This window comes from Drosophila grimshawi, unplaced genomic scaffold, assembly GCF_018153295.1.
Source record: "Drosophila grimshawi isolate 15287-2541.00 unplaced genomic scaffold, ASM1815329v1 contig_44, whole genome shotgun sequence".
In the NCBI taxonomy this organism is placed as follows: Eukaryota; Metazoa; Arthropoda; class Insecta; order Diptera; family Drosophilidae; genus Drosophila; species Drosophila grimshawi.
Genome location: NW_025063240.1, coordinates 7,767,351 through 7,795,315, shown reverse-complemented (window position 1 = coordinate 7,795,315; position 27,965 = coordinate 7,767,351). Strand labels below are relative to the sequence as shown.

The 27,965-nt window shown below is 35.8% G+C and overlaps 2 protein-coding genes across 3 annotated transcripts; one reads left to right on the top strand and one right to left on the bottom strand.

The window, feature by feature from the left end:
• The first annotated feature begins 547 nt into the window (after window positions 1-547).
• Window positions 548-11,714, top strand: LOC6557402. Its single transcript, XM_001984905.2, has 2 exons — window positions 548-1,041; window positions 11,522-11,714. The coding sequence occupies exons 1-2, from the start codon at window positions 548-550 to the stop codon at window positions 11,712-11,714; spliced, it is 687 nt and encodes a 228-aa protein (XP_001984941.2).
• Window positions 11,197-26,735, bottom strand: LOC6557438 (zinc finger protein 768). 2 transcript variants are annotated; one of them, XM_032735627.2, is made up of 8 exons: window positions 26,587-26,735; window positions 24,104-24,285; window positions 16,102-17,156; window positions 14,430-15,192; window positions 13,173-13,370; window positions 12,819-13,105; window positions 12,603-12,704; window positions 11,197-12,499 (listed from the first exon to the last, which is right to left on the bottom strand). In XM_032735627.2, exons 3-8 carry the CDS (start codon window positions 16,585-16,587, stop codon window positions 11,888-11,890), a joined length of 2,448 nt encoding a protein of 815 aa, XP_032591518.1. In that variant the 5' UTR covers window positions 16,588-17,156; window positions 24,104-24,285; window positions 26,587-26,735; the 3' UTR covers window positions 11,197-11,887. The 2 variants fall into 2 exon arrangements, with proteins under 2 accessions (XP_032591518.1, XP_032591480.2); XM_032735589.2 differs by lacking the exons at window positions 11,197-12,499; window positions 24,104-24,285; window positions 26,587-26,735 and having other exon boundaries at window positions 12,588-12,704; window positions 14,346-15,192; window positions 16,102-16,627.
• Between the last annotated feature and the right edge of the window lie 1,230 nt (window positions 26,736-27,965).

The following is a 27,965-nucleotide window of genomic DNA, read 5'->3' as shown; positions in this document are numbered from 1 at the left end:
CAGCGTACCAGTGTCAAATACTTGGATGCCGAGAAATTTAACAACAACTATACGTCACTGAATACCCTCGTCTACGAACTGTGGCCCAAAATGTTGCAGGAGGAAAACGCAGCAAGTGCCACAAAGAAGCAGGATGCGGCAAAACACTCGAAACTTGACACTCTCGATTCATTCGGCACCCATAGCTCAATTAAGCGTCCAGATGTTAAGGAACCCTTGTGTCCAGTGGCCACAAGCTACAAGCTTGACTTTTCCGGCAGACAGGGAAGTCCTGCAAAAAGTGCTAAGATGAAGGACATGATTGAAAGACTATGAGAATCGAATCGACCATTTCAAATACAAAATTTGTTTAATCGTTCGTTTATAAATAACTTTACAAGAGAATAAATCTTTTCCTTCTCAGATCGTTCCTTATCAAGTACGTTTTGAAAGGTTTGTTTGTTGTTTATTAGTTAGTTTTCGGGTTTCGCTCATCAATTAAAATATTTTAAAGATTTTATCATATTTATTGTTCAATTATAGTTCTTATTGGTTCCACATGAATAGGATGGTAACACCGCCATATGGCAAGCAAGTGTTAGTTGGCAATTGGATGGATCGTCGCTACACCTCTGATGAAAAGACTAATGGCATTTTGCCGGGACTAAGTCCATGCGATCACTGCGAACAGCATCGCTCCCTCAGCCAGGACACCTACACGAATAAGCGACAGGACAGGGTCGAATTAGAGCGCTATTTCGTGGAGAAGCGCGCAACGCAAAATCGTCACTTTTACGAGGCGACCACATCGAATGTCAAGCTAATGGATACAGACGAGCTTAGGGACAACTATACAACGACCAATACTTTAGTCTACGATCTGTTGCCACGGCTGCGTCAGGAGCTGGCCTCAACGAAATCGCAGCCAGCCCGTGGACGATCAGATACGGATATGTTGCAGTGCTTTGGTAATCTCACACAGACTCGGAACTTTGCCAAGCAATTCGAATACGAACGGATCTTGGACAAGCAGAATCACATGCAAACCTCATACAGCTCTGCGTATACACTTAAAAAATCTAGCTAACAATCATTATCAATCATCAAAATGCAAGTATGTGAACCGGGTACATCAAAATATAGCTGTGAAGCCAAGCTGTGAGATATGCTAGCTGCTCAGCTATATTCTGAAATTCCAAGTTCACTCATAAGTATGTTGCTTAACCTCTCGATATGATATGGAAAAACTAAGACTATAACTAAATAAAATTTCAAAGTAAGATGATTATCAAGGAAACAGCCAAATCGAAAGTCTCAGAAGCAGTTGTTTGCTTTTTTCTTGCGTTTTCAGTTCATCACTTACCTTCCATATATTATATATAGAAATCATATTGTTTGAAAACTCGACATTATTTTCGTCTATCTTCTCAATATGATTCTTCTTTTCACGTTCAACGTTTAGTTAAAACATTTGACTTTGTTTTTTTTTTATATTACAAGATTCAATTTATTTCATTTTCCATTTTCTTGTATAATAATATAAGTTGTTTTTTTTTCGTAATTTAAGTAGTTTCTATGTTTTTTTTTTTTATATTTTGGATGCCAGAAATTCATTGTAGTTTCATTTTATTTTAATTTTATGTTTTTTTTTTTGGTTGCACATGCCGTGGCATTTTTAGCTTAGCATTTTTTTTGTTTTTTTGTTTGGAAGGGGGATTTATGTTTTGAAATTAGTAGGTCGATTAGACGTTTACAATACTTTTGCCATGTTATATAATATATATGTTTTTTTTTTTAATATTAATAATTATTACAAAAAGTAAAATTTGACGACATTAAACTAGACGACGTTTTGCATATGTTTTACACGCTTAAATATTTTATTTTTGACTTGATTTTTTTTTGTGTTTTTTTTTTTCAATTTTTGTTCTGTTTTGCCTTAAAATCGTATATTGGAGTAATTTTGGACAATTGTTGACTGCCTTGAAATTTGTTGTTGTTTACTTTGGCTGACGATTACATTATTAAAATTATGCTTAAAATCTAAACCAATGGAAAGATTTGTGGGCGTGGCTAATGTGGCTTGTGGGTTTCAGTGTTTCGTGTTCTTAGGTGGTCAAAATTTGTGGTGTGTGTGTGTGTGTGTGTGTGTGTGTGTGTGTAGGTGTGTTGTGTGTGTGTGTGTGTGGATTGTTGATTTTGGATTGATAAGTAGAATCTTCATCAGTGTTGGGGTTTTATGTTAAGTGTTTTTTATTTAAGAAGTGTGCTGATTATATGCTCGTATATATAGCTTTGTTTTGAGTTTTTGCTTACAACAATTAAAATTTTGAATTTTCATTTTGTTTTTTAGTATATTTCCGTTGTATTCTTTTGAGATTTTATTTATAGTATGTACTTATTTACTCTCCATCGTGTTTAATAATGCTTGCTTTTTAATTTTCCATTTTTCCCCATTTCCGCTTTCAAAATGTATGTTTTTCTTTTTCTTGCTTACTATAATTTAGTATTATTTTTAATTTTAATACCTAAAGTATTTTATTTTTAGTAGTACTTAAAGTTTGCTGAATTTTTTTGTTTCCGCGTTTGCATTTTAATTTTAACATTTTTTTTTTGATTTTGTTTTTTTTTTTTGTGTGATTTTTTCGTTTTTAAAAAATGATGCTGAAACATTTGGCTTAAGTGTAAATTTTGTTTTATTTGCTCCAAAAATGTAATTTAATGTAAATTGTAGTTGCCATGAATGCTCAATGTATTTTTTGAAATTTTGTAATTGCCGAGAGGATTTTTCCTTTTACGTATTAGCCGAGATGTTTTTAAGTTTTGGAATAGGCCGAGAAATGTTCTTTTTTCTTTCATCATATCAAAGGTTTTTTTTTTTTATATATATATTTGCCTTTTGGTCAAGCCATCATTTTTAAATTTAGTGTTTGATTTCTAAATTAGTGTTATACCATTTTTGAAAATGACCAAACTTTTCTATGACGATCCTCGTCATTTTTAAGACATTTTTATTTAGTTTCTGGACAATTGGTCGCTTTCTTTGCCAAAAGTTCATAAAATTATCTTCTAGATGCATATCGTTTATCATACTTTCATTTTATATTAGCCACAAATATTTTGTAAAACTTGAGTTTCGAAACTTGCTTTGCCAGTAATTGGTTAGTTTTGAAATGTTCGCTTTGTTGCTTGTTGTATTTTTTTTTTTGATCTTGTTGTTGTTGTTGTTGTTGATGTTTTGTGCAAAAGACTAATTGGAAAATCTTGACATTGGAAACAAAAATTGGTTTAGATTGAAAATCAAATCGAAATTGAAGAGAATTCAATAAAATAAATTGAAAATATATGAATTGTTGTAGCCAGTTTTATTGCTTATCATGTGCATTTTTTGTAGTTTTTTTTTGTTTTATTTGTATTTATTTTTATTGCGCTTACCAATTGACTTTCTTGTGTTTTCTTTTTTTTTTACCAGTAAAGTGAGATTTTTGATAATTGTCGTTTGCTTGATGTTTTGACTCTTGTAATATAAAAAAGAGTTTCTTTTTTTTCTTTCTTATCATTGGTTTTTTGGTTTTTGATTGTTTGTTTATATATGTATAATTCACTTTTCATTTGAATTAAATAGAAATTATATAAATTCATATATAAAAATGTTCAACAATCGTTTTTAGCTATTGTTAGTTTTGCTTCTTTAAAAAATATATGTACTATATAGTTTTATTTTATATTTTGTTCATTTTTATCTTGTTGAGTTCCGCTCTTTGTTCTCTTGTATATTTATTTATTTGTTTTTTTTACGCTCTTTTGATTTGCTTCAACTGATTTTGTTTAGAAGATTTGTAGTGTCTGTATTAATTAATTGGTTTTTCCTCGCGATTTTGTCTATTGCTTTGCATTTGTTGTTGTTGATCGGTTGTATAAAAGTTGCTCTCAATAAGAAAAATGTATTTATTGTACTATGGTTGCTGTTTTGCGGTATATGTTGCATTTGTTATATGTATTCTTGTTGTTGTATATAAATCAGAAGATTCACTTGGATTGGATTATTGTTTGTTTGTTTTGTTTTGGGCTTTAATTGTAATCAGGCTATGGCAACTGGACCAGGTAGTTGGGTTGCTGACAAAAACAACTGTTCCCACCTGTTCAGCTTGTATCACTATTGCTTTGTTTGATTTGTGGCTTCAATCTCTTACACTGCTCAACAAACAAATTAAACACATTATGTCTCACTTTCTGATAAAAAAAAAAAACAACAATGGGTTTGAAGATGTTGTGGCAAAACTTAAGTTAGGGTTTGGGTTTATTATGAAATCGGATATGTTGCGATTGTTATTAACAAAAAATTGAGAAAATTCATGAAACTCTAACGAATCTCAACTGGGTTTCGAGCGAGTGTTCAGTTTTAAACACTCCTGTTTGTCATTTAGTTTAGAACATAAATTTTAGCTATGTTTTTTTTTTATTTTATTTGTATTTTGTATTTGTATTTTCATTTGATTTTATACAACGAACGCACTTTGTATCTTGGCGGAATAAGAATAATAAATAATTGATTTACTTACTTCGGTACTATTGCAGTTATTTTCTGTTCATGGGATTCTTGTCATATGTGCATTGTTGCTTATGTACAGTATAATAATAATTATATGCATAATATAAGTAAATGTTGATCTCTTAGCTGAACCTTAAATAAAATTTGTTGCTATTGTTCTGTCTGTGTTGCTCAGCTTCAGCTATTTCTATGGTTATTATGTGGTAGTCCCTGTCAATCGTTTATAATAATTACAAATTACAAACTGTACTATTTAATTGAAAACATAGTATTTGATCATCTTTAAATCTGTGTAAATCTGTAAACCTGTTAATCTGTTAATCTGTTAATCTTTAAATAAATGCCAACATAACAAATTGTGTTCGGTTCTCTCGTTATTTCTATTGGTATTTCTTGATGTCTTTCACTTTTTCGTAGAACTTAATTATTTATTTCATGTTATCTGTTAGATTATTATTTATTTGTCATGCTCTTACACATAAGCGAACGCAAGTTTACAAATTTTTCTTTTTCATATTTCACTTAACACTTAGTCAAATATTTTTTTTTAATTATTTCTTTAGTTTATTTGTTTTAAATGGTTTTGTTTGTTTGTTTTTTTTTTTTTTGTTGTTGTTAGTAAATGTTACTATAATTGTATTATTTTTTGTGTTATTCGTCGCGTTTTGACCTTGGGTATTTTAGTTGTTGGTTGTCTGCTGTTTGTATTTTCATTTTATTTAACTATTGTTTATTGCTATTTTCTCTTGCTGTTGCTGTTTCTGTTTCTGATTGTAAAAAATTCTGTAAAATATTTTCGGTACTATTTCTCTTGGTTTGTGGCTCTTATGTTGCAAAAACAACAGTTTGCTTCATATAAGTATAATATAAATAATTCATTTGATTTTATTTGTTCGTTTATTATAAATTACTTGTTCTATGGGCACATTGTGTGTATTGCAAAAAGTTTACCATGGCATCATCATATTATCTTACTTGACTTAAAAGGGGCTCTGTCTCCGTCTTGTTTTCTTGTTTATAACTATTTATTGAAAAATGTTTTGCTTGGCGATGTCTAGGAACAAGAAATCATTTGTTATTTTGGCAAATTTGTTTAAAAACCCAAACCCAAAATTCAAAATATATTTTAACCGAAATTATAAAAGAATTTAAGGGCATTCTAATGAGCTCAGTACAAAGTTAAGATTCCAAGTACGTCAGTGGATAACTTATAAATATTAATCTAATAAATATATGTAAGTATGTAGCCATTAGCCATTCAATGCATTAAATTCGAGGTAGAATATGGGTAAACTCTTCTCTCCTGCCATGGCCTCCATTATAAATCTTGAGAGTATTATGTAATTATATGCTTTATGTATATTCATTTATGATCTGTACAGTTGCATGTATGTAAGTATGTCTGTTGCGTCTAGGTCTATGTTATATTTTAATAATGAGGAACCATATTTTGATTGTTGCACAAAACTAAAATCATTAATGTAATGCCGACTGATCAACGAAACCCAAAAAGAAGCCCAACTCTATCAATAACTGTCAAGTAACCATTTTGTTCAACTTTTTGCAATATTATTTGTTGTATAGAGTTATTTTCTCTGATTCATTCGTATTCATTAAAACTAACGAGGCTATTGTTGTCTGTTGCTGTTTGTTTTTGTTTTGTTTCGCTTTACAGTTAAATAAAATCAGTTTTACCTTTTTATATATTTATATCATCCGTTTCTATTTTACAAGTTTTCTTTGTTTTTATCAGTACTGTTCTGTTCATTTTGCAATTCTTACTATTTTTCTGGCTGCGATGTTGTCTCAATGTTTTTATGTTTACGTCAAATATAAGTAGATATATATATATATATATATATATGTATATATATATATAGATCGATCATATATATATATAGAGTATGTATTAAATACGTTAAAAAATATAATACACCATACATATAATATAAGAGTTTAGGTTTTCAATGCACTATATGCTATTTGCTTTCTTTCATTAGTACATACTGTAGTATATAGTATGCATCTAGCATTATTTATGTTTATATTCCATTGTTACTTGTTCTTTTTTCTTTCATATTTTTGTTCTTGTTCTTGTTGTTGTTGTTGATGTTGATGTTATTGTTGATATTTGAGAATTCAACTAAAAATGGTTTCGAATAAAATGGATCAAATCAAGCTCAAGCCTCAATTTGATATCAAATCATACAGTTTTTCATGGGGCTTACAACGCTTTCTGGCGTCAGATCTTCATTTCATTTCATATTTCTTTTTATGTTTAATATTATTATAATTATTATTATTATTCATTTTCAGTTAATGCTTACCGTTTCTATTTCAATGTGTATTTATCTATAATTTAAATATTTCTCATACTGTTTGCTGATTTGCTTGTAGGTTTTTCTTTGTTTCTTGATTTGTTTAATGGTTTTACGATGGTTGTTTACTTAAAACTATTATCACTATTGCAGAAAGCGAAAGCGGCTGTACTCAATTATACAGGCATAGATTCATATATAGACCGGCATATCATTGTATCCATTCATCATTTGTAGATTACCCCGATACACTGCTATACCATTCTATATACAAATATATACACTGTTGTTGTTATTTCATTGTTGTTGTTGTTGTTGTTTTTGTAGGCATTTTCTATGAATTTGTTTTTGCTTTGGTTGTTTGTCTGAATTGTAAGCCGGAAGTGTAATAATTTCTTGTTTTATGTTTATTTATTTCGGAAAACATTATCCTCAAATATTATATGGAAACATTTCTTTATCATAATTTTTTGTTTTAGTATTTGTTTTTTTTTTGTTTTTTTGTATTATAATTTCTCGTTTAAATTTTAAGAAGAAAGGATTCTTTTTCGTTTTGCTTGTCATTTGTCGTTTCGAAAAGCAACTTTCGAAATTCGCATTTTCGTGTCTTAAGTTTTTGATTTGCCAAGTTGGTAGTTTTTGTATTTTTTGTATTTGGTTTTTTTCTTTTTCATATCCATGCCTTTTTAGTGTGTGTTGTGTGTGTGTATTTTTTGGGTTATATGTAGTTCCATATTGGTTTAATGGATGCTTTATTGAGACTGCAATTAAAATTTCTGCTATAAAAATTACTTGTATTTGTACTCTTGGTTATTTAAATTGGGCTATTGTTGGTTGTTAGGTATGCTTGTAACTTTGTGTGTAGAACTCTGCTCTATAACTTTAACTATTTGTTCAGGGTTCTCTCTCTCTCTCTCTACCTCTCTCTCTCCCCCTCTCATTTTTGATTTGGTGTTCAGGATTGGTTCGTTTATATGGCTTAAACTAGTTTATTTTAGCCCCTTTGTCTGTCTAGGCTGTTTGTCACGTTTGTCAAGTGTTTCCCCTAAGATACTTGTATCTTCGAAGTAGAATCATCATCTACTCCTCCTATAGGTTTGTCATAGCCGGTTTATCATTATTTTGTTAATTTTACTTTGAATTGCAGTCAGCATTTATGCTAACTTTTTCTGACTTCCACTGAAGCAGCTGATTTACACATCCTTCCTTCATTTCATGTTGTCTATGCATTTTTCATATGATTCCTTCTATATTCAATTTTGTTTTGCAACTACAAAAATCATAAGTTTTATGGAAAATAATAGGGAATTAAGTATGAAAGAAATTATTCAAATTATAAGTCTAAAACAGCAGCTTTTTAGGCTGCTTACAATTTTAAGTGGAGCTTTTTGAAAATTTTGGTTAGTTTCTTTTTAATTTTTAGCGCCTAAATGTATGTTAATGTTCATTTTTTCGTTTTGATTAAGTGTATTTGTTAAATTTTGTTTTTATGCCTAAAAATTTACAAAAGTTTTATATGTTATCGTTATTTATCGTAAGTTTTGTTTTTTTGTTTTTGTTTTTCTTTTATTTTGCATTTATCACAGCGACATTCAGTCTAAATTTTGCTTTTATTGGAATTATAGCATAATTTGCTATAATTGATATAAATATTTATAGTAGATATTTACTTTAGTTAACTAAAACTAAACATAATTTTGATTTAAAGCCAAAAGTGTCGTTTTGTGTGTGTCCGTTTCGGTTTTCCGTTTTGTTTTTTGTTTTCCAATTTCGGTTTCGTTTAAAGCCAAAAAGAATTGTTAAAAATTTTGTCTAAAAAGGCCTAAAAGTATATAGCTTAGTGTTAATTTTGGTAATATTTATAGCAAATCATGCTGTTCTTGCATTTTTTGGTCTAATTCCAATAAAAGCCTTCGATATTGGACACCATAGAAATTGTTGTTGTGTTGTTGTTGTTGTTGTTGTTGTTCTGTTTGCCACATGCAATATTGTTGTTCTTCTTTATCAATGTGCCTAAAAAGTGTTTTAAAATTTTGACTAACCTTTTTCCGAAGGTGTTTAATAAAATTTGTTCAATGACAAACAATATCTTTTTTTTTTCATTTTGCTTAAATTTTCATTTTTAAACTATTTATAAAACTTTTGCATGTATTTTCGATTAATTTTTAATTTGCCAAAAGATAACTATTTACATTTTTATTAGCTCGTTTTTTTTCCCGAAAAGTATTTTTTTTTTTAACTGAGCCTATCACAAAAATCAGACGCCATGCCCAAGCCGAAAAATATGTTTGTTGTGTAGTGTAAATGCCAAAAAATGTTTCAAGAGTCAAAAGTTACTCCATATTAAAATTGGAAAACTCTCAAAAGGAAAATGAGGAGAAAAAAAGTGTAAAATTATTTGTTGGTTTATTTAAAAATGATTAAATAATAGATGCAAACATAATTTTAAAAACTAAAACAGTAAAAACAAATCAATTTCGCAATTGGATATCGAATTGAAACTTAACATTATCTCTACCGGTATATATATATATATAGATATATATTTATACATATAGATGTATATATATTAAATAATGAGTAGATTACTTGCAAAATGGGGACTGCTAAATTATAATTAATTTCTGTTCATTTGTTGTTATAGGAAACATATTCTATTAGTTTAATAACAATTATAAATGCTTTGACGGTACATTGGAAAATTTGATAAGAAACTAAATTTGTTGTTGGTTTGTTTGTTTTTTTTTTATATCTTGATTTTTATATCCACACAGTTGTTGATAAGAGAATTTTCAGAGTTTCAGATTGGTTAACGATAGTTGTTAAAAAGTGTTTCGAGTGTTTCGATTAAGTGCATCTCTGACTATTGTTCTTTAATGTATGGCACCTGAAGAGTCACATCTGAATAACCTTTTGCTATTTGTATAAACATCTTGTGTGTTGGATCGGTTCGGGTTCAGGGTTTTGCTTGGTTGGGTTTGGTTTTTCGGGGTCGGTTTTTGGGGTTTTTGCCTATGTGTGGACATAATTGGGTATATTTTGTGGGTATATATGTATATGACTAATTACTAAATAAAACTCAACATAAATTACAAGCAAACAATTAGGGAAGACAACAAATGATTGTTTCCAATTAATTTACAACTTAAAATTAAATATTCTAACTAATTATAAATTGCATATTAGTTGTTTTTAATGTTTGTTTTTCTTTTTGTTTGTTGTTGTTTGTGTATTGTTTTTCTTTTTAAATATAATAAAAAATCACATCTCAATTAATAGAAATAAGAAGCAAAAGCCCAATCAAAGTTTTCACTAACTTGTGATACGAGTAAACCAAAGATAAACTAGTAGTGCATACATAATAATGATATAAGTATATATATATATAAATATATATACATATACAGATATATATGTATATATATATATATATATATATATATATATAATCCCTTTATTATATCATTTCAGTAAACCGAAGATCATTTTAAATCAAGATTCCAATACTACAACATAACTCAAATATATACTATATATATACACATATATATCTATATATATATATACATATATATGTATATATTTTGTAAATCATATAAATTAGCTGCTGTCTCCTTGCCAAAAGATAAAAACATAATTTGCTCAGCGCAACGTCCAATGCCTCTAAGCCCGCATCCTGCCTCTCCCCCCGCATACCTATCCCTATCCCTAGCTGCCCCATCTATCACGATAACTTTTCTCTCTCTCTCTATATCTGTCTCTCTCTCTCTCTGTCGCTGTCTTACTCGGTCTTTACCTTTCTGCCACTCTCACTTTGAAGTTGCTGTGCCAACTATCCTAACGCCTAAAAAATCGTATAACTCTGTTGTGTGTTTGTTGATCCTTCTCTCTATAAATATATGTGTTGTTTATGTAAAGTAAGATCCTAAAAGCGAAATATTATTGGAAAAAGGAATCGTATAACGTTGTGTTTTGGTTGATCTTCTCAAAGTTCATTCATCTTCTTATATATTGACCATTTTGCATTTGATGTTTGATGGTTTTCTACATGCAATTTGTGTTCGTGTTTGCAAAGGAGTTTAGAGTCCTTTTCGAAAAGACTAGTACTCGTCATCGTCATCTTTCATCTTTCATCTTTCATCTTTCGTTCTGACTTTTTTTTTGTTTGTTTTTTCTTTTTGTTTTTGTTTTTTTGTTTTTTGTTTACCAAAACTGTGTTTTGACTTTTGTTTTAATAACTAGGAGAATTTCGTGTGTTTAGTGTTTTCAACTAAAGAACCTTTTAAAACCTATTCAAACTTATAAAATACCGCGAATATTCCGTTCCGTTTCGCTGCTCAATTTCAGTTGAAATTCTTGTGAAATTTAATTAAATTTGAGCAGCGACACAAAACTGTAGATTTTGTTGTGATTGTTTTTAAATAATTTTTGCAAAATTGTGGGCGTGGCTAGAGCGCATTGCAACACTGTTGATTTATTTCCAATTGCTATGCTTTATTAGTGCTCAGCTGCTGCTGCTGCTGTTGCTGCTGTTGCTGCTGCTGTTGCTGCTGCAGCTGCTGCTGTTGCTGCTGCCGTTTTGGATGATGTGAGTTGTGGAGGCTTACTGATGACATCATAGAGATCCGAATATCGAGTGTATGTGTGGGTGTATGGGTATCGCGTGCGACAGTGTGGGCGGCGGCGGTGGTGGAGCAACGCCATTGGGCGTGGCCGCCAACGCATGTCCTGCATGCGGATGCGGCGGATGCGCCGATGGCGGCGGCGGCAACGTTATCGACAACGTCACCGTCTGCGGCGCTGCCACCGTTGGGGCGTGTGTCGATGTGGGCGGTGCTGTTGCGGCTCCCGCGGAAGTGATATGATGTGCACTTGTCGGTGCTGGTGCTGGCTGTGTTGCCGTATGATGTGTGGCTGTTGCCGTCACCACCGACTGTTGTTGCTGCTGCTGCTGCTGCTGTTGTTGCTGCTGCTGTTGCTGTTGCTGCTGTTGCTGCTGCTGTTGTTGTACTACTCCAGCTGCTCCAGTGGTGGGATGTCACTGAGCCACCACAGAGGTGGCCGAATTCTGTTGCACCACACCGCCAGGTGCCACCGCATTCGCCACAGTTACAGTCACCGGCGGCGTGGGTCCATTCGCATGCGCCGCAGTCGGCTGCTGTTGCTGCTGCTGCTGCTGGGCATGGAACGGATGCTGGAAGGGGGGGCCGTAGCATTGCGGAAAATAGAGCTCGTTCTTCACAACCGGTTGCTGGGCAATTGCCGCCGCTGCTGCTGCATTGGCAACCATGCTGCGCGCCGGCAATATGTTTGCCTTGTTGTCCACCGTGGCGGGATTGTTGTTGTTGAGGAATTGCTGGGCAGCCAAACTCTTCACATCGTTCATCAGATGATTGGCGACAACGGCAGCGGAGGCAGCAACGTTATTTTGCTGCTGTTGCTGCTGCTGTTGCTGCTGCTGCTGTTGCACCTGTTGCTGTTGCTGCTGCTGTTGCACCTGCTGCTGCTGGACCTGCTGCTGCTGTTGCTGCTGGCGTCGCACCTTGGTGCTGTTGGGATTCATGTGGTTGTCAATGTGCTTCGTCACCTCGTTCTCGGTGGCAAAGCGTCGCCGGCAATTGGGCATGGGGCAGCAAAACGGACGATCTCCCTGTTGCAAGGATACAAAAGAGCAAAGTGTATTAAGACATGACCAACAACAACGGCAGAACGGGGGGGCAACATCGTGGGGGGCTTGGCTAGGCTACAACTACCTGGTGGGTGCGCGTATGCTGATCCAGAATCGCCTTCTGCCTGAAGTCCTTGCCACACTGGGTGCACTTGTACGGCTTCTCACCGGTATGAATGCGCAAGTGCTGCCAAAAGGATAATCCAAATGAAACAGTTGAAAAATATATAAAAAAACAATCAGTGTTATTCAATTTGGGATTGATTCTGGAATCTGGGATCTGGGATCTGGGATAGCTCACCTGATTCAGAATGGTTCGCTGGCGGAAGAAACGGGGACAGTACATGCAGCCGAAGGGCTTCTCGTTCGTATGGATGCGCAGATGCTGCGTGAGATGGGATTGCTGGCGGAAGCGTTTGCCGCACTCCGGGCAGGGATACGGCCTGGACTCGATGTGGATGCAGCCGTGCTGCAGCAGCGTTGTCTTCTGCTTGAACTCCTTGTCGCAGATGGGGCAGCGCACGTAGAGCGGCATATTCGCCGGCCGCACACCGATATGCTGCAACACCTCGGGCAATATTTTTTGGCCTGCTAGTAGGACAACAATTAAAAGGCTGTGTCATGGTAGGGACTTGCATGTGACTCGTCTACTCACCCTTGACATCCTTGAAGTAGGAGGGATAGTGCATGCCACCGCTGCCATCGGGTGTGCCCTGGGAATCATCGTCATGGTAGCCACCGCCGGCGGCGGCAATGTCACCCTTGCTATCCGTCTCATCGCCCGGGAAGGGCACATCCGAGGGCCACAGCGTCGGATGGGGCCCATTCTTGAAGATGAGATGCGGCGAGACATCTGTGGGGGAGACGTGTTGATCCGCGGCGGGGTACACATGAAAGTAATCAAGCCAGAGAATGCCACTGTTAGCAGCGCTTAAATTTGGCTCACAGCCATCTTCGAACTTATCACAAAAGTCACCTAGCATCTTCAACTACAAAACTAAAGACTTTTTTTAGTTGGTTTTTTGGTTTTGTTTTGTTTTTTTTTTTTTGGTTTTGCTTGATAAAGTTGTTGACTCGTTGAGGCAAATAAATGAAATGAACTTTTTTTCACTTATTTTTTTTTTTTTTAGTCTGTTTGACATGATGACAAAATAAATTTTTGATGATTTCTTCAATTTGTTTTTTTTTTTTTTATGGAGTGTTGAAATTATTTGAATTGCCTGCATTTGCTTTCGTTAATTGTAAATTATAATTTAATAATTCTTATTAAATTTATTTAAGAATTCCTTTAAGAGCAAATAAGCTAAGAAACGAAATTGTTTCGAGCCGTTTTACAAATTCAATTTAAGAAGAAAAATAAATGTTTAATTATTTTAAGTTGGATATGTTTTCTGATATTTAATTCACATTTATTTATTTATTTTTGTGCCCACTTCGCTGTCCACTTCACACCACTTACAAAGCCACTCAAACAGTCAACAACTTGAATTTTGAATAGGTTAAAAGAAAAGATGTAAATTGATATATATAAATAGATAATTTAGAATTTAGGCCAAAACATCGCTCAATTTGTATGTGTGTGTTTTAAGAATTTTGCAAGGGATTTGCATTGCTGCAAACGCTGTTAGCCAAACGTTTGCGAATCTGACGATCCGCGCTACGAGCACTACTGAGCTGAGAGATGCAACTGCAGCTGCAACTGCAACTGCGTGTTGCAAGTGGGTCGGAATGCTGGCTGGTTGCCTTGCGGCCCTGCTGGCTGCATGGCGATCAAGCGCTATCGCTATCGTTATCGTTATCGGTAATGGATGTGTTAACTGTCGCTCGCCTTGGTGGGTGCGCACATGCTGATTGAGGATGGCCTTCTGGCGAAAGTGCTTGCCGCACTCGGGGCAGGCGAAGGGCTTCTCACCCGAATGGATGCGTATGTGCTGATTGAGTATCGCGCGCTGCCGGAAACTGCGCGAGCAGTACGGACACGTGAATGGCTTTTCGTTAGCGTGGATGCGCAGATGTTGCGTCAGATGCGATTGTTGGCGAAATCGCTTGCCGCACTCGGAGCACGGAAATGGACGGGCGTCCGTGTGTATCCGATCGTGCTGCAGCAGTGTGCTCTTCTGCTTGAAGTCCTTGCCGCACGTGAGGCACTTGAATAGCCGCAGATCGCTGTGCGGCTTATTCTTCTGCGGGCGTCCGGGTCCCGTCCGACCACCCGTTGTTCCCGTTGCCCCATTGCCAGCAGCGCCCGTTGCTGGGCCATTGGCCGCCGCACTGCCCTCATTGGCACTGCCATTCGCTTGGCCAGCATTTGGGTTCGATTGCGTCCCATTCTGTTGCTGCTGCTGCTGCTGTTGCTGCTGCTGCTGTCCGGGCAGCAGTTCGGGCAGCGCATACGATTCACCGCCATTCTGCTCCATCGGCAGCACGTCCTGTTTGAGATAGTGCAGCGGCGGAAAGCCAGGTGGCGCCAGCATGCCGCCCTGCGGCCCCGCCCCATGCCGTGGCGCATAATAGTCGGGCGTCTGAAAGCCATTCCGCGGATCGCCCTGCGGCTGACCGCCGCCACCATTCTGCTGCACGTGCGGATTGCCAGCCTCGCCGCCATTCGCCGACGCATGTTGCGGCTCGTTGCTGCTTTGGTTTGGATTTGGCGCGGAGTTCTGTTGGTTGGCAAGCTGCAAGCAGAGAGCAGAGAGCAGAGAGCGTGTCAGAAAGTGCTTTACATAATATATATCCAATATATATACAAATAATAATCTGCTCAAGTCAAAGATTATTGATTGAGGCTTCTGCTTTTAGACAAGCTGCAAATATATTCTCGCAAATCCCAGAAATGTTGCAAATATTTTTTAATTTATATTTATAATTTTAAAATTTATTTTAAATTTCATTTGATTAAATTGTTGTACTTTTTGTATTTGTTATATTGACTGACTTTAATTGACTTTAAATTAATAAATAAATGAATAATAAATAAATAAAGAAATAAATATAGAAATGAATAAATTAATTAATTAATTAATAAATAAATTATAAATTACAGTACACACTTTTTCTGATTGTGGAAAATTTTTTTTATAGCGAATTTTCTTCAATTTACCAAAACTATTTTCAGATTTTCTTACATCAAATTTAATCATTTCGTTTGCTTGTACAAATTGTCAGCTGTAAAAAATTACAAACTATTTTTGTCGTATTTTATCGTATCTTTAATTAAGAATTCCGAACTCAAATTAAAATCTAGAAACTCAAAATAAAAATAGAAACTAAGAAAATAATCAAGTTCAAATAAGATTGTTACTTTTTCAATAATAAACTCTTTCTAAGAATGTATTCTGGATAATCAATTCTGTTCGCTTTGTTCACTTTTCATATCTTTTCCACTTGATTCAAGATATACACACATATTATCTTAATTGAAGGCTGTTTGCTTTAAGTATTTGTTATTATTTGAGTAAACTTCAGTCAAAGTCAATAAACAAACTCAATCTAGAAATAATTCTGTGTTTAAGATTTTTGTCTACACTTTTTCGACTCTTTGCACTTGAATCAAGAATAACTGTAAATCCTTGATTTGGGCTCACCTGATTCATGGCATCCTCATCGGCATTGCCATTGGCCCGTTGCTGCTGCTGCTGCTGCACCACCGATGGATACGGACTCGAGGATGGCGACACCTGCTGCTGGCGTCCGTCGCCGCTGCCATTGTCACGTGGCTCCTGGCCACCGGGCGGACTCTGCGGCTGGCCAGCGGCTGCGGCAGCTGCAGCCGCTTGTGCGGCAGCTGTGGCATTCTGTTGTTGTTGCTGCTGCTGCTGCTGTTGCTGTTGCTGCTGCTGCTGGGCGCTGAGATGTTGCTGGGCCTGTTGCTGAATATTTGGGTACATGTCGCTGCCCCATTGTGCGGCACTGGCGCCAATGGCGCCGGCATTCCGTTCCGCGTCCTGTGAGTCCTTGTAGAGGACGTACGGCTGGCCCGTGTCCTGGGTGATGCAGTACATTATCTGGCGGGGAACCTTCAGGCCTGCCGCTATGCAGGCCGCAAAGGAGGCCGAGAAATTTATGGCCATTTTGTGTTTTGTTGTTGTTGTTGCTGTTGCGGTTTTTTTGTTTTGTTTTTGTTTACTGTTTTAGATTAGTTTTGTTGTTGTAGCTGGGTTGTGTGCAGTGTGCAATGTCCTTTGGCAGGACACACTTTCACTATCGTTAAGCTCTGCGCTCGCTTTACTGCTTTGCTTGTGTTTATTGACTTTTGCTGCACATTTTTGCAGTTTTTGCTTTTGTTTTTTGTTGTTTTTGTTTTGTTTTTGTTTTGTTTTTGTTGTTGTTATTTCATTTATTTGTTTCAATTGTTTCTTTTCATGGCCTGCGTTTTTCCTCAGTTTTGTTGTTTTCAGTTAAAATTCCTTTCTTCTTAAGTGTCTCATTTAGTTTTGTTCGATTCTTTCTCCTTGTTTTAGTTGAAATTATATTAAAAATGTTTTCTTTATATTTATTCTTAGCGCTTTTTTGCTTTATTGATTTCAATCTGTTACCTAGAAACATGTATTTTTCACATGGTTATTCGAAAACCCTGACTGAAAATGCAATTTCGTTAATAAGTTTTCGGGCATCGGCTTCCAATATTATTTGGTAACAACTGCAAGTAAAAGAAGTGCAAATAGATTGTTAATTAATTTAAAAAAATATATATAATAATTTAAATATTTTTAATTATTTAAATAGAATTTGCCGTTTACTCTTTTAGTATTGTGTATTTTTTTCTTCTTTTTTTTGGCTTCATTTCTCAGATTAGCAAATTTGACCTTCTCAAAAAATTAGCATGCCGAACGCATTTCACCAAAAACATTTAAAAGCATTCTAAAGTTCAAGTTTTAATTTCAAACAACAAACGAAACTTAACAGAATATAAAAAATGAAACAAGACAAGGAAAAAAAGAAGCAAAAAAAGGCGACGCAAATTAAAAACAATGAAGATCATCAACGGCTGATTGAGAGGAGTGCCACACAAATGGACACCGCATGCCAAGCAGGCTGGCACAAGCAGCGCTTCCCCCGCATCCCCCTGACCTTTTCCCATCCCCTCGCCCAGCACACCATCCTCTAACCCACTATCCCCATTAACGCTAACTGTTCGCTGCTGCTGCTGCTGCTGCTGTTGCTGCGACTTCTCCCACACACATCCCCAAATCGAAGGCTGGCCACATGTTGTTGTGCCTCCTTTTGTTGTCATGGCTTCGACTCCGACGCTGACGTTACCGCTGACTCTGCCTCTGCCTCTGCCTTTGCCTCTGTTGTCTTTTATATTTTTGCTATGTTCTTTTCTCCTTTTTTTTGTTGTTTTCTTCTTCTTTTTTTTTGTGTTGCGCCCCACGACAACGTGCCAAGTTTTTAATGCGGGATCAAGGTCTCGGCAAGCATACGGCTCTCACAGATACATACACACACACACACACACACACACACACACACGCGCTCAGCCCAGTTCGTGGCCTGTTGTCCTAAACGAACAGATCCATTAACAATATACATGTAGAAACATGCGGCTGGGCCATAAACAGTTGAGCACAGCCGACCAACCTGAGTTGGCCAATGTTATTGGCTCTCATCATTGGCCAATCTTTCGACATGCATTAGACAAAACATTCAACACAGCTAAGTAATTGGCTTATAGCGTTCTTGTTGTGGCCCATGCCCAGAAGACATTGATTAACTTGTTGGCAGCATTACCACGATTAGATCATTTCCGATTTTTATGTTTATTTTTATTTTTTTAACAGACCATTTGCGATCGCAGTTGTCATTAAGCGTAATTTAACTTAATCCATTATCATAATATTGACTTGGATTTGTCTTACTATTTATGATAATTATTTTCGATTAAAACTCTGCAATAAATGTGCATTTCCCAATTAAAGTGAGTTTAGTTTATTATTATTATTTTCGATTAAGTTTCTGTTCCCTTGGCAAATTGCATATTTAAAAATAATAGTAAAAATTAATTGAAAAATTCCTAGACTTTAACAGATCCTTGTCTTATATTTAATGATCACTTTGAAGACCTAAATAGTTTTTCAGCTCGCTGCAAGTCGAGTGTTCTTTACTATGATTATCACAAGATTATCATAATTATTTTCGATCAAGTTTCAGGCATAAATTAATTAAATATATATTTAAGAATAATTGTAAAAATTTAATGAAAAATAACTAACATTTAAAACGACATTTAAATCGGTGGCAGGTTAGCAAATTTCCTGCTGATGCCCAAAGTCACAACAAGCCGTGGAAAGAAATCCACATCGAAATCGAAATCGAAATCGCTGACGAAATGAATTGTAAAAATTAAATTGAAAACGCAATGCGTGTCAGCCGTAAACAATAACAATAAACAGCAGCAACAAGAAAGAGCAGCAGCAGCAACAATTGCAACAACAACTTGACGCTACAACAACAAATCGCCACGCAACGCAACGCATCGTGTTAAGACTCGAGTGTGAGTGTGAATGTGAGTGTGAGTGCGAGTGTGAGTGCGAGTGCCAGTTCGAATCGTTTGAGGCGAGAGAACTAAACTAAACTACCTTGAACCCGCAAATGAACGCGTCGCACTCGAGCAAGAAAAAAAACAGAGACGGCCAGATACAGCCGATATACCTCAGTCTCAGTTGCAGTCTCTTTGCCATGCAACAGCCGCCAAACGGCGCCCGCCCCAGCTGTGCCAGCCTGGTAGTGGCAGTTGAGGGGGGTTGGGGGGTTTGAGGAGGGGGTGCTGACTCTGTGGCAATGCAGTTGCAGTTGCACTTCGTGCCGTCCAAGTCGCTGTTGCTATTTGTGAATTATTGCGCTCCATTGGCAGCGCGACAGCGTTTGCAATTTATGCGTTCGTTGTCGCTACAGTTGTTGCCCTGCCACAGCTACAACCCCCCTCCCCCCTCCTGCCTTGACAGTCCCAGTCCCAGTCCCAGTTCCAGTCAGACTATCTATCTATAAGCACGGCATGTTTGTTTTAGTTTTTTTTTTTTTTTTTCGTTTTTTTTGTATGTTTTTCAAGCTCTTCGCTGTTGCCGCCTTTTGTTGCTTTTTGTCTTCTTCCGCTCGTACAAATGTAATGAGCGGTTTATTTTTAAATGCGTGTGCGGCCATTTAAATGAATGAGTGTTAACAGATCCATTGGTCAGATGCTCAACTTAACGATCGTAAATGCTGATCACTTGTATTTCTCCTGTTGTTGTTGCAAGACAGCTAGCTGGAATCTGGTCCTCTTAAATTTGAAGTGTTTGAAGTGTCTGTGAATCTCAATTTAGAGTTCGAAATAGAAATAGACAGATGGAGTCTGTTGTTGAAAACTTGTTTGAACTAACTGTAGATCGAAGAATGAGCAATGTTTCTATGCATATAACAAAATATATATATTTTTAATATCCGTTTGCATTTTTTTTTGCTTTAGATTCATAAATCATTCTGTGTGAAATGAATTCCTAAAATGGCAAAAATTGACAAAGCTGCTCGCGAGTAATTTTGAGTTGTTTAGCCAAATTTGAGACTCCATTCTCAGTTCATAAATTATTAGAATTATTGTTATTATTACTCCCTGCTACTGACCATCCTATCCTATCCTATCCCTTACTTCTGAGATATGGATTCTCTACTCTGATATGTTCAGTTTTAATTAAGGAATTGATAATGGAAAAAGGAGCTGGCCTAATTTGTGGCTGTAATTATATCTGATTCGTCTTAGTCTCTCCTTTTAAGAATTATTCTGCTTAAGATATGCATTCTAGTCGAGCTTAATTTTGGTTTTCACTTTGAATTTCTTCCTTAAAACTTGCGCTCATTTATATATTTCAGTCAAGTCATTTTCATGCCACACTCAAAATAAATCGGAATAGTCCATTGCCCCATTAAAAAGCATTCAGTAATTTTGTTTCATTGCATTTGATTAGCCGAGCAAATCGAGAGGCAATTTATTCGAGTAGCTGACAAAACTCCACCTACTTCACACCTGACAGCCGACAGACAATAGGCACGCGTTGTGCTGGTAGCCGTCAGACAAAAGATACAAGATACAAGTAACAGATACAAGATATTCGCACAAATGCACAAATGCACAAATGCACATGCCAGCAGACACCAGCAAAAAGATGCAAGAGTTGAAAATTGCGCATATTAATGGCCATAAGCGTTGGCTGCCATTGGTGGAAACGTTGCTTGCCCACACGCCATTGAAATTGAAATAGAAATAGTGAGAAATAGCAAGAGCAAGAGGCAAAACAGTGGCAAAACGGGGCAACAAGATACAGAAACTAGAGTAGAAATCGTGGGGGGGCGTCAACAACGTGGCCAACAAACGTTGACAACTTTCACTGCCAACGAAGCGTGCACAAAAATTGGCAAACAGAAATTTGCCAGCTATAAAATATCAAAAAGTGGAACATACGGGCGATGTGGCGTATACTTAACTAATGCCATTCAAACTGATGAGATGGGCACATCTATTAAACGTGCACAAAAACCAACTCATCAAATAAACTTTTTAAATACCCTGAACCCATTAAAAATGTGTAAAAAGTGCAGGCAGTGACGATCCCAGATATATATATATATATATATATATATATATTCCTGATCTAGCTCAACAGCCGAGTCGAACTGTAAAACACTTAAGATACTTTAAAAATAGAATTAAAGTTCTCGAACCATCTGCTACCATATACCATTCGTTAATTAAGTTAATTAAATAATTTTATCGATAAAAATCGATTTGCGTTCAAAAAAAAAGTCACAATTTAAAAGATATAGTTTTTCAATTAAGTAATAAATGAACTTTGGCAACTACAAAAAGTGTATTGATTAATATAAAATAAACTATCAAAGATAACTAATATTTAGATTAAAAGATTTTACTTCAAGCTGGCCTCACTAAATATATTACTTACTTTAATCAAATTCAACATTTAATTAGCTAAATTAAAGATTAAATTTGTATACACAAATATTTGCATTTAAAATTGTTTTTTTTTTAAGCTGTACAAGTAATTGAGCACTCCCATAAATTAATAACTCCACTCCCAAAAGATCTCAAAGAAATATAACTTTCAAATTGATACACAACTTCAATTTGTATACAGTGAGCACACACATAGACACACACACACACACACACACACACACACACAGACAGAGGTACATTAGAACCCAGGGGCCTATCTATCTATTGTATTTATCTGGCATAGCCCAAAAAGTCGCGTTGAAGAAGAAAAAACGAAACAATAAAAATTTGATTTCAAGGTTAGGGCAAAAAAAACAACAACAACAACAACAACAGCAACAACAACAACAAGCAGCAGCAGCAGCCAGAAAAATGGCAACTTTTTTGCGCTTGTTGCTTCGATGGCAGCAGCAGCAATAACAGCAACAACAACAAAAAAGAGCGCCAAAAATTTAACGTAATTTGTGCAGTCTAATTCAATACACAAAAGCTTCACAGCCAACTACAAGTGAGAGAGAGCTTAACAGAGACAGAGACAGAGAGAGAGACAGCGAGAGAGAGAGAGAGAGAGAGCAATAAACTACACAGGTAAAGCACAATTGTCAGATACGACACACGACTAAGCGCAAAAAAATTCATTTGCGACACGCCAAAAAGAGTCAAACAAAAAATGAGTCATAAAAAGGCGTCCAACGCGTCCAAGCGTCCAATTTTGTAATTATGTTTTTCTTTTTCCCATTTCCAATATTTGTGCAAAAATGTTTGACGGAAACGTAGCAAAAACGTTTTGCTAGCTGCATCAGGTACAGATGTTGTTGCCTCATTGGTTGCAGGCGCTTGTTGCACGTTTTGTTTGCATCTGTTTGGAGCAAACATTTTTGCAGAATTCATTTATATTATTAAGCAAAATTTATAATTTAAATAAGAAATAAGGTTATAGCAAATAAGACTTTTATTTATTTATTTTTGAAAAGGTAATCAATATGACAAAGAGAAATTTATGATTTAAATTTTAATATTTATGTGAAAAGAAGGCTATGCAAATTATTATAAAATAAAATTAAATAAATAAATATATTTCTTTATAAAAAAAAATTATATATGTTAAAATAACTAATGGAAATGGGATATATATTTTTTCCATAAAAACTAATGAATAGATAAATATAATAAATATTTTTTTTTTTTTTTTCAAAAAATCAACATTAAGAATAAATATATCTTTCTTCAAAAAAAATAATAATAATTCGAGTGGAAGTGTAAATAAATATTTCTTTATTCACCGAAACTAATTGATAGATATTAAAAGTATATATTTCTTTATTCGTAAAAACTATTGAGTAGATATTATATAAAATTTAGCAGTGAATCGTTTATAATAATGGAAATTGAAAACATGTGCTCGAACTTCGCCTTATTTATTGATTTATTAGCCATCATTAAGAAAATTATTTAATCGATAAGTGGCATAAAATATAAATATAATTAAAATATAAAACAAATCGCAAGCGCTTTGCCATTGCTATATTTATTGATTTATATTTCACAATCAAATATTCAATGGCTGATTGATTGATGGCTTAGGGTATTTTGCGTTCGTTATAATTCCAAGTTAGCCATTCATTCGCATCGTGTTCTATGTAAATATCTGTACATTTAATTAACGCGCCGAATTTTCGAAAAATCAACTCGCTGGGTGACAAACAAAAATACAAAATTTGTAGCCGGCAACAATTCGAACTGAGATCTTGCCTCTGATGATAGATGGCCGCTCCGATTGGATGTCAGTTCCACGAGATACACATGCATTAGACTCTTGCAGATGTATCTGAAAGATACACAACACAATATAGACACACACAGACACACACACACACACACACACACACATATATACAGTGGAACACTTTGGGGCACACAATTAAGTGATTTTGCTTGTTTTGTTGTTCAGCATTTTGTGGATTTTTAGTTTTTTGTGCAAAAAAATTGGTGTGTTTGTTTCTTTTTTTTTTTGGTATATAATTCATCAAATTCCCTTATGGCCTGACATTCGCATACAGCATTTGTAGATACGCACCAGCACAGATTATATCCCCCTCCCACTGCCTCTCTCACTCACTCTCTCTCTCTCTCTCCCTCGCTCGCTCTCGCTCTCTCACTGTTCAGACACACTCACACACACTCACACCAAATAAACGAATTTAGCTTCAGGGGGAATTCGCAAAAAAAGAAAAAAAAAAAAAAAATGAAGAGAAAAAAAACCCACGAAAAAATCGCAAATGATTTGTGGCAAATTTTTTTTGTTACTTTATTTGCTTTTAGTTTTTGCGTATTTCTCTTTGCTCTTGCTCATTAGTGCCGTTTTCTGTGTATGTGTGTGCATGTGTGTGTGTTTGTGTGTGACTTCTCTTTTCACTCCCCCTCTCCAACGCTTTCCGCTTCATTTTTTTGCTTTGCATTTTGTCAACTTGATTTACGCGCAAAGCATTTTTTTCAGTTCTTCGTTTATTTATTTTTATTTTAACTCGATTTTCATTTAATTTTCGCAACGCTTTGGCAATTTATTCATTTATTAATTTGCTATTCCATTTTTTACTCACCTTTTTCTCCTTTTTTCTGTTTTTTTTTTTTTGTTGTTGCGAAATTTGTGTTTCCCTTAGTTATGCCAAAAATATCCCAAATGTTTATTAGATGGGATTTCCTTTTTGGTTGCGCTGCTTCATTGAATTTGTTCTTGTTCTTGTTGTTTTTGTTGTTGTTGTTGTTGTTGATTTTGTTAATGCTAAAAATAGAGAACAGGATTTTGATAAAGTTAATCAATTGCATGGATGATTTTGCATTAAATTGTATATGAAATGTATCTTAGCAGTGGAAAAGATACAAAAAAAACCCTTTAACACCATTAATTACTGGCAAAATATATACATATTTAATGTTGTCTATTCTTAAAGTGAATGAGAACATTAAGTTACGTTTTGAGTTTACTTCATAGTCTATTTAAATATAGACTAATGAGTATTTAGAGTTTCTACTTTAATGCAAAATTCTTCTATAGTTTTAAGGTCTTAATTGAATTAAAAGTTGGCATTTGGCTGAATTTAACCCAAATCCAAACTTATCTCATATTTAGAACAGGTATCAGTTTGAATTTAATTAGTTTAAACAAGTTAGAATGATTTAGTCGAGACTGCTCGACTGCGATATACCCTGCACACAGCTATTAAATACCATAATAGGCCTGCCAATATTTGTTTAAGATGAAAAAACGTTTTACTTAACAAAATCAGTGTTTCTTATGCGATCTTAATAATATTTGCTGAGTATATCAATAATATGTCGCAGTTATATCTCTACAATTGTAGCATTTAAAGCTATCAAAAATCGATTAGTATCAAATTGGTGTTTGCAAAACGCGCACAATTATCGATAAATCGCACAATTATCGATAAGTCAATATGTGAATGGCATAAGAACTATAAATTCTTGCCAGCTCTCATAGTCTCTGAGTTCGGCTTGCTTATACTGACGAAATTGATCAAGAATATATATGTAATATATATATACTTTATGTGGTAGTAGATGCTTCCATCTGCCTGTTCATTACTTAACTGCCTGATACTTTTTTAACCACTTTTAATATGGGTTCAGAGTATACTAATAATAGTAATTATATATTTTTGCACAATTTTTAAGATGACATTTAAAAAGTTGCCTATTCCTGAAAGACATAAATGTTGTGGGGCAAGTTGAACTAGCGAAAATCAGAGACAAACAAGTGTTAACTAAATGCATTAAAATACGCCTTCAGTTCAAATTAACTAATTGACAGGCCATAAAAGCGACTTAGTCGGCATTTAGCCGCCACGCAACACCCAACCCCAAAACCAAAACCAAAAAAAAAAAAACAAAAACAAAACAAACAAAGACAAACTATAAAACCAAAAGCAAATAACACATTTTTGGATGGCAGCCGGCGAAGAGACCGCAACAACAACAACAACCACAACAACAACAAAACAACAACAAAAATGATAACTTTGTGTGTCGCATAAACAAAAAAGACCACACGAGAAATAAACACACACCGAAAATTGACTCTGCACTAAATGCATATTTTTGTGGGAGATGGGAGTGCTGGGTGATGGGTGGGGGCGGGGCTGTGTAATGCATAACTGTATAACTGCTATATTAGTGCGCGTATACATAAAAATGCATGTATGCATCTATGAATGTGTGTGTATGTGTGTGTGTGTATTTGTGTGTGTGTGTGTTTGTGTGTGTGACTAACGCTAACCTCAAAAAGTTTATTGCGCGCAGTGTAGACAAAAAATTGCAAATTGCAGCGGCGTTTGCTTCACACACACACACACACACACACACCTACACGCACACACACACACAGAGCGAGCACAGCGAGAGGCACTAATACACTTGTGCAATTGCACGTGCTTACAGAACAACTCACACACACACTCACACAGACACATGCATGCATGCAGTGGGAGAGTTACAGCAGAGATGCAGCAGAGAGAGACACCCCCGCTTTACCGCTGCTGCCACAGCTGCATCAAATATTTTTTCCTCAAACAATTTTTTTTCTTTAGCTGCAGTTGCAGTTGCAGTTTTGCAAACGTTGACAAATATTCTGCTCAATGATTTCAATCGAGAAATCTATTTGCATTTGTTTCTTTTTTTGTATTATTATTATATTGGCAGCTGCAGCTTCTTCTTCATTTTCTGCTTCTCACTTGCCTTTTAGCGTTGCGTATACGCAGCGTGTGCTACAAACACACACACACACACACACATGCACACATTCGTTTGTTTATGCAAACATTTAGTTTGTTGTCGATTGTATTTGTTGTAGGCGCGTTTATTCTCTTTTTGCCCGTTTATATTTTTTGTTAGTTATTTTTTGATTGCTGGCAATTTGCACGCAGTCTGCGATATTTAATACACACACACACACACACACACACATATGCATGCATGTGTGCAGCTTTTTTTTTATTAGATGTCGTCGTCGCAAAAAAATCGAACAAAATGCCAAAAAAAACAACAGCAAACTGTAAGTACAACAAACCGAATCCAAAACCCAAGCGAAACGAAAAGAAACTTGGCGCAAGGCGACGTCGTCGTCGTCGTCGTCGTCGTTGTTGTTTTTTTTTCTGTTGCTGATATTATTTTCTGTTTTTTTTTTCGATTTTTTTTTTTTTGTGGGAGCGGAGCGCGCGCCAACTTTTAGCTATGGCTATGACTACGGGTCTGGGGGTCTCTGGTCTCGCCGCCAACTACAAATACAATGTCTACACAAAAAAGCAAAAAAAAACCAACGAACGGCGAGTAACGAGCAACTCATTCTCTCTCTCACAAATACACACACACACAGAGAGAGAGGGAGAGAGAGAGAGAGAGCCAGGCAGGGCGCTCAGGCAATTTGGCGCTCTCTAAGCTTTTTTAGTCAAAACAATTGCAAAATTTTTCAACTTTTTGCCGGCGGGCGTCGGACGCCGGCTCCCCTCCCCCATCCCCGCACCAGATGTGCGCGAGTGTGTGAGTGTGTGCATCGCACAAGTTTCTTAGTGTTGGTGCAGTCGCTAACAAAGCTCGCTCGCTCGCTCTCTCTAGCTCAGTGCCGCTCTCTGTCAGCTCTCTTGGCGCTCAGTTGCTTATGCTCACACGCTCTCACACTCTCTCTCTCTCTCTCTCTCTGTTGTCGATTTTCTAATGTTGCGACGGCATGCCGCTGCAGAGATGCCAACACTGACTGCGCTGCTCGCTTTGCTGTTTTTGACGCGTGCTGCTGCTGCTGCCTCTGCTGCTGCCTCTGCTGCTGCACATCGTGTGCGCTTTCGTTTGGCTCGTTTTATTTTGTGTATAAATTCTCTTCTCCTTTTTTTTTTGTTCCTATTTAGTGGCTTATTACGTCGACTACGATTTGAGTTTTACGTTGAATTTTAGTGCACAAAATAGCGTAGTATAAATGACGTCTACTCCGATTTAGAGCAAAAAGGGCATGTTAGTTGTATGCTGCAAATCGGAAGTAGTTAAGTAAATAAAAATGCAAATTAACTTAGAAACGAAGCCTGAACTGTAGCCATATTTTAATTTTAATAGAAATAAATAAAATAAATAAATAAAAATAGGCAATCAGATAGAAATGACATTATTGAGTTTTATGGTACCTTCTGTAAGCCATGTAAAATATTTTATATATATATATATATGTATAACTATGTACCTGTAATGCAATTTGACCTCTCGACCTGCTGACCAATCCCCCAGTTGCATGCAATTCGCTGCCCACACACACTCAAGCGCTCGAGTAATCAGTTAAGAACGACACAATGGCCCACAATGGCCCAAAAAAAAAAAAACTTCTACCTAAAATGCCACCCCTCCCCACCCGTCGCACCAACACCCAATCATTGTGGCAACGCCCACTCAGTCAGTCAGTCAGTC